The sequence below is a fragment of the Sinocyclocheilus rhinocerous genome, unplaced genomic scaffold, assembly GCF_001515625.1.
Source record: "Sinocyclocheilus rhinocerous isolate Xijiao unplaced genomic scaffold, SAMN03320098_v1.1 scaffold94, whole genome shotgun sequence".
NCBI classification, from domain to species: Eukaryota; Metazoa; Chordata; class Actinopteri; order Cypriniformes; family Cyprinidae; genus Sinocyclocheilus; species Sinocyclocheilus rhinocerous.
The window spans coordinates 162,468-176,334 of record NW_015659396.1 but is presented as its reverse complement, the minus strand read 5'-3'; the positions used below and the strand labels follow the sequence as shown (position 1 = coordinate 176,334).

Genomic DNA, 13,867 nt, shown 5'->3' with positions numbered 1-13,867 from the left:
AATGAAATGAAAGAAAAAGTAAGAAAACAATAAAAAAGTAAAGGAAAAAATTTACTAAAGAGAAAAGAAAAAGAAAATGAAAGAATGAATGAAACAAAAAGAAAGAAAGAAAAAAGAAAGAAAGAAAAAAGAAAAAAGAAAACAAGAAAAAAAGAAACAGAAAAAATAAAAAAAAGAAAGAAAGAAAAAAAAAGATAGAAAAAAGAAAGAAAGAAAAAAAAATGAAAGAATGAATGAAAAAAAAAGAAAGAAAGAAAAAAGAAAGAAAGAAAAAAAAAAAAAGAAAACAAGAAAAAAAGAAACAGAAAAAAGAAAAAAAAGAAAGAAAGAAAAAAAAAGATAGAAAAAAGAAAGAAAGAAAAAAAAGGAAAGAAAACAAGAAAAAAAGAAAGAAACAGAAAAAAGAAAAAAAGAAAGAAAGAAAAAAGAAAGAAAGAAAAAAGAAAGAAAGATAGAAAAAAGAAAAAAAGAAAGAAAAAAAAGAAAAAAGAAAAAAGAAAGATAAAAAAATAAAAAAGAAAGAAAGAAAAGAAAAAAAGAAAGAAAGATAGAAAAAAGAAAGAAAGAAAACAAGAAAAAAAGAAAGAAACAGAAAAAATAAAAAAAGAAAGAAAGAAAAAAAAGAAAGATAGAAAAAAGAAAAAAAAAGAAAGAAAGAAAAGAAAGAAAAAAAAAGAAAAAAAGAAAGAAAGAAAGAAAGAAAGAAAGAAAGAAAGAAAGAAAGAAAGAAAGAAAGAAAGAAAGAAAAAAAGAAAAAAAAAAAGAAAAAAAAAAAGAAAGATAGAAAAAAGAAAAAAAAAGAAAGAAAGAAAAAAAAGAAAAAAAAAGAAAAAAAGAAAGAAAGAAAGAAAGAAAGAAAGAAAGATTCAGGCGAAGTATTTTCAGGTTGGAAATCTTATTTTGCTACATTAACTATAACAGAAAAGAATCTGCAGGAAGGTTGAGTTTAATAATAACCTGCATCGTGTACAGCAGTCAGATGCCTGATCTGCAGGTAAATATAGACATGTTCTTCTGCTTAAGTACTTTAAGTTCATACAGTAAGAAGTTCTGAGTTCAGCAACACAGCACACGACTGAAATCTGGATCTGCTTCACAAACACTGCGACGATCTGGAGACGCTTCCAGAACACGAGCTTCAGGACCGTACTGAACTCTGCCTTCACAACAACAACAGACACCTAACAAATCCAGAATATTAACATGAGAGCTCAATCTAGAACTACAGACATGTTCATATAGAGACATGTGTCAGCATTCATTGCTAATGTTCTCAAATATATCACATCCTCTACATCTACATCTGATGTTAAGATCTCGCACATTCTCTACGGTTCGTTCATCCAGAGTTTCTGCTGAGATCCGACTGAACTGCATACAGAAGCTTCACTAGGATTGTTTCTGTAAGAGTCTCTTCTGCTCACCAAGGATGCATTATTGGATCATAAATACAGAAATATTATTAGAATTTAAAACAGCTGTTTTCTATGTGAATATGTGTTAAACTGTAATTTATTTCTGTGATCAAAGCTGTATTTTCAGCATCATTACTCCAGTCTTCAGTGTCACATGATCTTCAGAAATCATTCTAATATGCTGCTCAAGAAACATTTCTGATTATTATCAATGTTGAAAACATTAATATTTTTGTGGAAACTGTGATGCATTTTATTTTTCAGGATTCACAGATGAATAGAAAGTTCGAAAGAACAGCATTTATTTGAGATATAAATCTTTTGTGACATTATAAATGTCTTTACTGGCGCTTTTGCTCAATTTAATGCATCCTTGATTAATAAAACTATTAATTTCTTTAAAAAAAACAAATCTTTGAATTGTACACTGACCCCAAAAAGTCTACTTAAAATGTCATTAGATGCAAAACATCCCTGGGTTTGAACTGTTAAATCAACAGATCTGGTGTTGAAGATGAAGACTCAGGATTGAGTTTGTTTGTTTTTGTTGTGGTTCGTTTAAAGCTCTTTTAGTGTAACTGTAGCTGGAGCCTATCCTAACAAACCATACATCAATGGAAAGATTATTTATTCAGCTTTCAGATGATGTATACATCTCAATTTCCAAAAATTGACCCTTATGACTGGTTTTGTGCTCCAGGGTCACATATGTGTAAGGTGTGTGTAAGCACACTTGGCAAATTCTGATTCTGATTCTGATTGATTTACATCACAAGCAGCAGGATTCCATCATGTAAATATCAGCATCTGCACCAATCTCATATTTCTGCTCTCTGAATAAAAAAAGAGCCTCATATTCTCAAAACATAAACGCATATGCAAACAATTGTTTTCTAAAGGTTCCGTTAAGACTATTAAGTCAGGCTTTACAGGGTTTTTGGGGGTTGAGTTTATCACAAATGTGACAATGACGCAGTGTGTTTATGCAGACGTGTCTGAGCTTTCTCCTCTCTTTCTGCGTCAGGCGTCTCGAACGAATCTCCTCCCAGATCAGCCAGTTTAATGTAGCCCTTACTGCCCGATCGCTCCAATCTGGGACAGCTGAACCTGCGCGAGCTCTCGTCCAAACACCTGTCACCCGAATCCGTCAGCGTGCTCAGAGACAGGTGCGACCCCGCGACCTGCACCATGTTGAGCTTTGAATCCTGGGAAAGCGACATCCGCGTCCTTGAGACCTCCGCTTTGGTTTCCACCGCTGCACCGCAACTCTTCCGCCGCACCAGTTCGTTCTCCTGCAAGTCGCAGTTGTTGAGTTTGATGACGGGGAGCGTGAAGGCCTCCTCGGCTCCGTGATATATGCTAGAAATTGTGTCGGCGAACGACTGGCGCTTTGCAAACACGCTGTGTTTTCTCGCGCACGATGTGCGTCTGTAGTTTTGCGGAGACGCGGGTTTATCGCTCTTCGATTGCATGATGAGGCCGTTGAACGGGACGCAGTCTTTGGCACGCAAACTGTGAATGTCGATGACCGTGGAGTAAATGTCTCGCAGGTTGATTATTTTGGTCTTCTTATCGCGATCCTCGTGGAGAACTGCGTTGGCGCAGATGAACAGGAAAATCCCGATGCCCATCACTAACGGTCCGAAGACTTTGAGGTTATCCGAGTATAAATAACCAGCAAACAGGCTTTTGAAGAAGCCAGATGAGGTGTTTGTGCCGTCCGGCTCGTTTGACTTCACTAACTCGTTATTGCTTGTGAGGTTCTCCTCTTGTATTCGTCGCATGAATTTCTCGTTGTTTGCTCTGGGCCAGTATCCCAGTACGGTTATGGCGATGCCGATCATCAGGATTAAAAGCCCCAGCGCCGCCACCAGCCCAGAGACGGAGCACAGCTTCACTTTGCCCTTCACCACCACCACGTCGTTCTTGCGCTTCTTCGTGGCTTTCCGCTTCTTCTTGTTCTCCGCGCGGTTCTTGGTTCGCAGCGAGTCCTGGCGCCGGGAAATCCTCAGCAGCCCGCCGGTAGCGATCATCCTGCCTATTGGTTCACGGGGCTGTCAATCATCCTGTGGGCGGGACAGAAAGAAGAACTCGTCTAGAATCCAAGCCTACAAGAAAAATCACAAATGAGATCACAAATGATTTTCCACTTCAAATAACACTGATTAAGATACGTTTACTTCAATGACTTTTAGTTTTTTTTCTGAAAAATGTATCAAAATGAAGTAAGTTCATTGTTAAAAAAGGAAACAAATATATATATATAAAAAAAATGAAGTTAATTCAAAGACAAAACCACATTCTTTTTCTGACCCCACTGACAGATTGTTTTTTCTTTTTAATGCATTTTCATTTATGACTTTTAACTAAAAGTCATTGTGCATCTCAAGTAAATGTATCTTAATCAGTGTTACTTTAGTATCATTGATATACAATATTTTTATTAATATTTTGAATTAGATTTGATTTAATTTTAGTTTGTTTTAGTAATTTTGTGGTGTGTTTTTGTCATTTCTATTATTGTTTAACATGTTTAGTTTTAGTTATTTTAGTACTTCAACCTAAACTGAACAAGAACAAGACAAAATAAGGTGACTTTTTTTGTTTCTTTACATTTTATTTATTTCAGTTATTGTTTTATTTTATTTCAAGTAATCAAAATGTTTAAGGTTTTCGTTTTTGACTCAGTTAACAATAATAACCCTGCCCTTGAATTAAGAATCTTTAGATGTTTGTACTAGAAAACAGGACAAAAATACTAAGCAAGAAAATCACTTTTGCAGTGTTAATATTTCAGCAGTGAGATTCAATGGAGAGCAAAGTGTGATGAAAAAGACCCCAGTATTCTCACATGTGTCTCAAACTGTGCTCACATTTGCCAAAACACAAAAGTCTGCAATATGAACTCAATCAGTTGACAGATGACATCGCCTAATTGCACTGACTAATGTATAATTCACCTTTGCCAGCAGGATTTCAATTTGCCTAATCCCTCAGAATTATGCGTGCCGTACAGTGATGTTTGCATGAATAATTTATGGCGTGAAAAGTCTTCAGTAAAACCATCATGACACACGGCCGGTGGAAATGTCAGCGTCTACGAATGAGAGACGTGAGTCAGACCCCCTTCAGAGAACGTCAATGAGGGCCGACGGGGGTCGTGACGCTTCACAGACGCTTTCAACATCTCCATACTGAAGCAAAATGACAATAATAAACAACAACCTGTGGGAAATTAAACCAAATCAGCCACATTAAATATGGAGAACTACATTATAAAACTGCAAAATGCATGTTAAATATATCTAGAGACCAGACTTATGCCAGATTAAAGGAAAACACACAGAACACCAAACCAACTGCATAGCAACGCCCTGGTAACCACCAGAACATTTCAACAACCATATACAGTAGCAACACTCAGAACACCTTAGCAACTGCATAGCAACGCCCTAGCAACCACCAGAACACTCTAGCAACCATTTACAGTAAGAACACTCAGAACACCTTAGCAACTGCAAAGCAACACCCTAGCAACCACCCAGAACATCCCAACAACTATATACAGTAGCAACACTCAGAACACCAAGCCAACTGCATAGCAACGCCCTAGCAACCACCAGAACATCCTAGCAACCATTTACAGTAACAACACTCAGAACACCTTAGCAACTGCATAGCAACACCCTAGCAACCACCCAGAACATCCCAACAACCATTTACAGTAGCAACACTCAGAACACCAAGCCAACTGCATAGCAACACCCTAGCAGCCATTTACAGTAGCAACACTCAGAACACCTTAGCAGCTGCATAGCAACACCCTAGCAACCACCCAGAACCTCCCAAAAACAACACTCAGAATGCCAAGCCAACTGCATAGCAATGCACTCGCAACCACCAGAACATCCCAGCAGCGACAGGAACACTTATAAAACCCTAGCAACCACATAGTAATGGCCTGGCAACCACTAGAACATCTCAACAACCATATACAGTAGCAATACTCAGAGCACCTTAGCAACCGCATAGCAACACCCTGGCAACTGCCCAGAACATCCAAGCATCCACATCAACACTCAGAAAACCTTACCAACCGCATAGCAATGCCCTGGCAACCACCTATAACACCCAAGCACCAGCATAGCGACGTGTTTAAACCCACTCAGAAAATCATAGCAACCACCCGGTGTATCCTAGCAACAGCATAGCAACACCCTTGCATCATGGCAGTGAGTTTTGCATGGACACACATTACTGTCAGGAAATCAAAGTGACATGAATCATAAACTCTCTGCAGCTGAAGTAGATGAAACCAACTCACACTCCAGCAGCCACATGCACCGCATCTGTGGATTTACGTCCTGGACTGAGGAAAAACAAACCCAAGGCTTGTCTTAAAATAATGAAAAGGTTGAATATATCGATCAGCAAACAGTCATGAAACTGGCATCTGATCTGTCTCCGCTGGTCTGTGTCTTTACACAGCGTGTCCTGATCTCCGTCTCATCCTGCCTGCGCTCGTCTCAGAACAATAAGCACACACTCCCACACTCTCCACCCAACCCACCATACAGCCGATCCATACGGCTTTAATGCCAAAGCCAAACAAACCAAACAATCCCACAACCCTGTTATGAGGCCAGGCATTTTTAGATGTTCTTCACTTCACCTCCCACCGTCTGAGCTCAAAGAAAACGTCTAGCATCTCAGACGTCAACACATTCGACATGCACTTAAAGATGTGCGGATATAGTTCACACAGCCTTACTCCACCACAGGAATCGTTCAGATCATAAACAGTTCATGAGGACGAGGAAATCATGACAGAATTTGGATTTTTGGCTCATCTTTTCTGCTGCACAGTGAAGGGTAGATTACTTTAAAAAAAAGTCCATTACTGATTACAGATTACATGATTAAAACTGTAGTTAGAAACATAATCTAGGTTCATTTAGGTAATGTATCCTGACTGCTTTTTAGATTACTTGTTTTAAACGTACCATTAAATGCACCATATTAATAACAAAAAAGCAAAGACAAAAATGGTACAGCATGGACATTTTCGGAAAGTAAACTTTAAAAAAAGGAACAAAAAAAAAAAAAGCGTGAATAATATGCAATCATGTAATCCATAAAAAGTAACTGTAATCTGATTACAAGCATTGTATAATGTAATATAATCTAATTATGAGTACTCAATTTTATTAATTTTTTTGGACTCTGATTACATAATCCAGCACTGGTGGTGAAGCACCAAAATCCCAGATTATTGACGGACCAATAATACACTAATAATCATATCTGGCTCTTAATTTGCAGCTCATTTATCACTTACACATCACCTGTTAATCTAGCATGTGCTGATGATCTGTGTTAACGCCCAACTTTAAGGTCACCTTGAGAGATTTCCATTTCATTTTTCTTCTGCTGAGCTTGACAATATTAAACTTTACAATGAGTACTCATGCCATTTACTGTAATTATTTCAAGAGGACGTAGATCTTTCGGATCAGTTAATGGTTCAAAATGTTCCTATTCAGGTCAGTGTTCACTTTGCTTTGCAAAACTGCTGAAATGAGATTGTAAGATATTTACATGAATCGGTCTTTCTAATGTTTTTGAAGAGATTCAGCTAAAAGAGTAAATCATGCATGCGCACAAAGATGAAAAGCAACATGTGCAAAACGTCAAAATTAGGTCTGAAAAATTGTAACTGAGTTTACAATGCAACAATGAAATAGTATGTCAATAATTCTGTCAATATGAAGCAATGTAACAATCACATGCATCACTTTAGACATTATCATTTCCATTTGGACGCTCACGAAAGCCTTTAACGCGATTATTTCCTCTCAGACAGCGACATTAGGATGATTTAACAAGTGTTTGACTGAAGTCACAGGAAGGTTTGGTTGTGCTCACCGAAACTGTGTTTGTCCATCAGACAGAGCTCTTCTCCATCACTCTCTCTCGTCCATGTGTGTGGATCTCTGTCATCTTCTCCAGCACTGATGCTGCTGAGACAGGGATCTATCTGAAGAGAGCCGCAGCTCTTCATCAAGCTCGCGTTCATTGTGTGGCCCCGCCCATCGGCCAGAGCAGCGGGTCGCGCACTGCGTACTGCGTACTACTCACCGCATACTGTAGAACAAGAGCTCACTCACTGCATACTGCATACTGTAGAACAAGAGCTCACTCACTGCATTCTGCATACTGTAGAACAAGAGCTCACTCACTGCATACTGCATACTGTAGAACAAGAGCTCGACACTTGACCTCGCTACCTTGCTTGTGCCATTCGAGTGGCGTCTAGTTATCATCTCAAAAATTAAAAAAATATATTAAGAAAGATCAATTTTATATCAAAATGTATGAATGATCAAATAATAAATCAAGAAAGCAATGTTAAAAAAGATGTTCATTACTCACACTGGAAATGTGGCATATATGGCAAATATATCATATCATGATTTTTTTTCAGGCAGGATCACCATCCACAAAGTTGCAGGTTACTGAATTAAACTAATTTCTCTGTTTAAGAGATATAGCCCTAGTAACAAATAATAACCACCAGAACATCCCAGCAACCATATATAGTATCAGTACTAAAAAAAAAACTTAGCAACTGCATGGCAACACCCTGGCAACCACCCAGAACAACCATATAGCAACATTCAGAAAACCTTAGCAACCACACGGCAACACCCTGGCAACTACCCACAACATCCCAGCAACAAAATACAGAATCAACATTTAGAACACCTTAGCAACCGCATGGCAACAACCTGGTAACCACCCAGAACAACCATATAGCAACATTCAGAAAACCTTAGCAACCACACGGCAACACCCTGGCAACTACCCACAACATCCCAGCAACAAAATACAGAATCAACATTTAGAACACCTTAGCAACCGCATGGCAACAACCTGGTAACCACCCAGAACAACCATAAAGCAACATTCAGAAAACCTTAGCAACTGCATGGCAACGCCCTGGTAACCAGCCAGAACCATGTAGCAACACCTAAGCAACAACATGCCACAAGGTAACAAATAATAACAAGGGGAAAAAAAAGAATTAAAGATAATTTAAAAGAGCTGCATATTTTGAATAAATTGAGAATTTTTTTTTTAAAATAGTGAACACAACTCTCTGATGATTCTGAAAATAATGTTTATTTTAGACTGCTGAGCAACATGCCATTTACTGAAGTTTTGACAATCCTATCTTTACTATCTTTGCTTCAGTCTATTTAAAAATGCAATAAACAAAATGCATATGGTATGTGAATCGCAATATGGAAATATATGTCAAAATATAAATTAAAAGTTAATATAAAGAGTTTAGCTTACTCCATTTTTGAGGTAGTTAGTATGTCAGACTCAATTAGCCTACCGAAAAAACATTATAATGATCACTGGGAGAAAGATGATTTAGCCTATTTTAAAGATTTTGCATAGAAACATATATGTCAATTTAAACGAATTCACTTTTCGTTTGAGTGAATGATTCAATGACTCGTTCATTAAGACTTCAGTGGTTAGTTTCTAAATGAATCCGAGTGTTTGAGTGAATTGTTTGAGTGAATGATTCAATGATCGTTCATTAAGACTTCAGTGGTTAGTTTCTGAATGACTCCACGTGTTTGAACAAATCGTTTGAGTGAATGATTCAATGACTCGTTCATAAATACTTCGTAAATGAATCCGAGTGTTTGAGTATATCGTTTGAGTGAATGACTCGTTCATTAAGACTTCGGTGGTTAGTTTCTGAATGACTCCGCGTGTTTGAACGAATCGGTTGAAAGAACGTTTCGCCACCTACCGGTGTATCGATGTAATCGATATAATCTTTATTTGAAGCTCAAATTGCTTTCAAAAGATGATTTACCCAGTTTTGATCTTTATCTGACTCGATTCGATTATCTGAGTGATTCATCGTGTCGAAGGTTAATAGACACACTGTAACTGAATCACAGTCATTTAGGAATAATGTTTTAATTTGAGGAATGGAATGTGATTCTAAACTTGTTGAATAGTTCAGTTTGACCAAGCTGGCTTTACACTGACTCTGGAAATAAATATGACAGAGTCCAGACTCTCCAATGTTGCAGTGTGTTGGGAATTGTATAACTGAGTCACCTGTCCTAGTAAATGTCTTCAGTTCAGGAAAACCAGGCCTGTGCTTTTGAATAAATATTTAAAATAAGTTTTACGATGAATGAATCCCTCAGAACACTCTCCGGAGAGATTGAGAGAGCATCTGTAACGGGACGTCCCACATCACAAACTGGACGTGTCTCATCAGCATATATTTAGTGTCCCTGTCTTTTTCTGATTTCTCTTCCGGTGTCTCTGTGACCTTCATCAGACGCTGCTGCTGCTGCCAAAACAATTAATGATGCAGTAACGAGCCAAGAGACAGAGGAACAGCTGAACCCAAGCTGCACTGAAAACAAACACATCCCAGGCATTTCAACAGAAAGGCAATGTAAACATGCTACAGGAAAAAGACTTGTTAAATTACATGTCTGGCATTCATTTTATATATATATATATTTCTCCTAGACAGCTGTGCAAATGGAGACCTTTTCTCCTCTAAAGTGTTATTTTAGTATGAGATACTATTATAGTTTTTATTAATTGTTTGAGTTAGTTAGAATTTTTGTTTTTATGTTTTCCAATTTAATTTTAATTTTAGTTAAAGTTTTGGAATTTTGTTATGTTTTTGTCCTTTTTTTTTTAAAAATTGTTTTTATGGTTTTTATTATTTTTCTTTTAGTTTTTATTTCCCTTCTAATTTTTATAAATTTATTAAATTACTTTTTGTTTTTATGTTTTTAATTTAAAATTGTTATTTTAGTTGACGTTTTGTTGTGTGTTTTTAACATGTCTATATAGTTTTTATGAATTTTTATTTCAGTATTAGTTTTGACCATATACTGTGAAAAATGAAATTATATTAGACTATTCATGTTTTTAAATAGTGTTTTTAAAAACAGATTTTTCGGAAGTAAAATAACCACATTATCTTATATTTTAAGGTAAGAAACAGTAAAATGATGTTTATATTTTATTTAAATAGTTTCATTTCTTATTATTTAGGATATTAGTTAAGTAAATTAAAGACATTTTGCACTATTTTTATATTAGTTTTTATTTTTATATTACATTATCATGCATGTTTCCCTGATAAAGTCTGTGTGTAAATCTGCGTATGTGGGGAACACTGCCACTGTTCGTGGATAAACTTTGATTCGTTTTGATTAATCATATGTGTTTCTGTATCATTATTTTGTTTATCATCAGATTTATTTAACTCCATTATGTCGGTATATAAATGTATATCAGATACAGATGTATGAAGTTATGAAGTTCATAATATACAGGCACCAAAATGTCATCCTGTCAAAACTGAAACGCTTTTCAAGAGCTTTTTTAGCAGTGCTGCCAGTTTTTCACCATAAATTTAACCAGATATTTTTACACTTTTGCTGCATCTGAAGTGAATCCCAAAACCAAACACATGTACCAACCCATACAGCAAATAAATAAACAAATAAATAAATGAATAAATAAATAAATAAATAAATACAAATTAATGAATGATTAATGAATTAATCTGGCCAAAATATATTTCAAATATATGCCAAATATATGTTGTAAACAGTGAAGTGCAATGAAATATATTTTTGAAATTAAAAAATATATTTAGTTTCGACCATTATATACCAAAACATATTTAAAAATGTATTTCAGGGGCAATAAAATACATTTACAATTTTACAATATTTAGGATAAATGCAAATATGGATTGAATAGCCTACTAAAGATCAAAACTAGATATTTATGTATGTATGTATATTATTTCTTTTTGGAACAATATAAAATATGTTCCTTGCTGATCTTTCTTCAAATGTGACATGAGAAATTTATTTTCTTGGACTCAAATATAAGGACAGCAAAATATATTTTTAAATGCTTTCAAAAATGTATATTTATATTCTTAAAATATATTTTTAAATATATAATTTGGATATTTTTTGTTGTATTAGTATTATTAATTATTATAATTATAATTTTTTTTTATTTTTTTGCCATATGGGAAACCTCAGCACAGTATAGTAATCCTCATAAAGCTGTGTGTGTGAATCTCAGTCTCCTCTCAGACTCGGGAAAGTCTAGACTGTGATGCTTCACACCTGTTCCTCTTAATTAAGTTCACATATCCACGCGGGCCGAAAAGTTAGATTTCATTATTCTTGGGTATCTGGGGCGGTGTGGGATCAGCTGGTGATCTTCTAGCTCATTATGAAAGCTTCTGTGTACTTTATCTGCTCGCATGTGAATAATTGAACTGCTTCTGTATCACACAGATCCTCCTTCAACTTCAGAATGATCGATACTAGTCACGTGACGCAGCATTAATGACGAAATCACATGACTGTGACTGACTGTAATTGAACACACACATGTGCGCGTATATTTCTGTGGATTTGGGTCGGTCTGTAATGAAGGATGGATGGTGTGGAGAGCAGAAGTTCCCCGTGTGATCCATTTCTTTTTGTTAACCTTCATTTCACAAGTCTTAAGCCCAGTTCACACCAAGAACGATAACTATAACGATAACGATATTAGCGTCCACACCAGCGAACGATATTCTAAGCGTCTGCCGCTTTAAATTCTCGAGCTCGTGTCAGCAGGATGGATTCTGATTGGCTGTCAGTGTTTTATCGTTCATCAGCTGAAAAAAAAAATCGTTTTGAAAGTGATCACGACGATATCGTTCCTCTGTATCGTTATCGTTATAGTTGTGGTAGCCTATAAAAGTTTCATTCACATCAAGCACGATAACTATAAAGATATAGTTCTAAAAATCGTTCGCAATATTAAAGAATAGCATAGTTCACACCACAACTATAACGATAACGATACAGAGGAACGATATCGTCGTGATCACTTTCAAAACGATTTTTTTTTCCAGCTGATGAACGATAAAACACTGACAGCCAATCAGAATCCATCCTGCTGTAACGAGCTCAAGAATTTAAAGCGGCAGACGCATCTGCGCTTAGAACAAACAGACGATATCGTTTGCTGGTGTGGACGCTAATATCGTTATCTTTATAGTTATTGTTCTTGGTGTGAACGGGGCTTTACAGTGTGTGTTTTTAATTTTGCTGCACTGGAAAAATAAATACAAACATGTCTGGCATTTATTTCAAGAAATTAAGCCCATAGAAAGAACAATAAACAAATAAACAAAAAATACAATAAATAAATAAAATATTTAATATCTGTTTATCTTAACAATGTCAGAGTAAACAAATGAATACATCTTATTTTATATACTATTATAGTTTTTATTAATTGTTTTAATAAATTTTTATTTTTATATTTTCCATTTAGTTTAGTTTGTTAGTCTTTTTAATTCGTTTTTGTTTATATAGTTTTTGTTAATTGCTTGAATTAAGTTTTATCTTTATATTTTGGATTTTTGTTTTAATTTTAGATAATGTTTTTATTAATTTGTTGTTTTTGTAATTTTATGATTTATATTTTAATGTCTATATAGTTTTTACTGCTTGTTTGAATTCGTTTTTATTTTTAGAATTTATGTTTTAATTTTGGTTTTAGTTGAAGTTTTAATAATTTTATTTTTGTCATTTTTATTAGTTTTTGTTTTTTTTAATGTCCATATATTAATTGTTTGAATTATGAATTGTTTTTATTTTTAGATTTTATGTTTTCATTTTAATTTTAGTTATCTTGTTGTGTGCTTGTATCATATTTATTAGGGTTTTTTTGTATGTGTATATAGTTTTTATAAATTTTTATTTCAGTTTTAGTTATGTTAGTACATCAAGTTAAACTACATGATAATGAAAATGTAAATGAAAAAGCGAAATCTGTCCTTGGCAACTAGCAACTTTATCAATAACAACTTTATTAAAATGCATACTATGTTTTTGCCAGTTTTTTTTTTTACTAATTTATATAAGCTAATACATTTATATGAACTGTTAATTATTGAAACATATAAATTTATTATAAAAACATTTTAACATAACATAAATGTGACATATAATCAGATCGTCGTTCAGTGTGAGTCCAGACTCTCATCATGTGTCTCATGAGGATCAGTTCTTCTGCATCACTGCTGTGTGTCTCTCAGCTCTTCACTGATCCGGCTGTAATGTTCCCATCATCGTCTCAGTGTGAATCTGAGCAGCTGTCGTATCTGGCAATCCTCAGCGCAGCATCAGCATCATCATCAGCATCATCATCTCCTGCATCCAGAGCTCCTCTTCCATCAATTAAACAGATTTAAATAGAGTTCAGCCACTCTTAATTATTTACCTGTTCTGCATCTGTGTGAAGACTATATTTAGAGTTTCTAGGACACAAGAATGAGCTGAATAAACACACACACACACACACACACA

The 13,867-nt window shown here is 35.2% G+C and overlaps 1 protein-coding gene across 2 annotated transcripts; it reads right to left on the bottom strand.

Annotated features, from left to right (window-relative positions):
- Positions 1–2,245: 2,245 nt before the first annotated feature.
- tmem200cb (transmembrane protein 200C, genome duplicate b) lies at positions 2,246–7,423 on the bottom strand. 2 transcript variants are annotated; one of them, XM_016532489.1, is made up of 2 exons: positions 7,341–7,423; positions 2,246–3,523 (listed from the first exon to the last, which is right to left on the bottom strand). In XM_016532489.1, exon 2 carries the CDS (start codon positions 3,446–3,448, stop codon positions 2,369–2,371), a length of 1,080 nt encoding a protein of 359 aa, XP_016387975.1. In that variant the 5' UTR covers positions 3,449–3,523; positions 7,341–7,423; the 3' UTR covers positions 2,246–2,368. The 2 variants fall into 2 exon arrangements, with proteins under 2 accessions (XP_016387975.1, XP_016387976.1); XM_016532490.1 differs by having other exon boundaries at positions 2,246–3,481.
- Between the last annotated feature and the right edge of the window lie 6,444 nt (positions 7,424–13,867).

Bases quoted from the DNA above. Each gene is read 5' to 3' on its own strand.
- tmem200cb (XM_016532489.1), bottom strand. From the start codon at position 3,448: ATGATCGCTACCGGCGGGCTGCTGAGGATTTCCCGGCGCCAGGACTCG.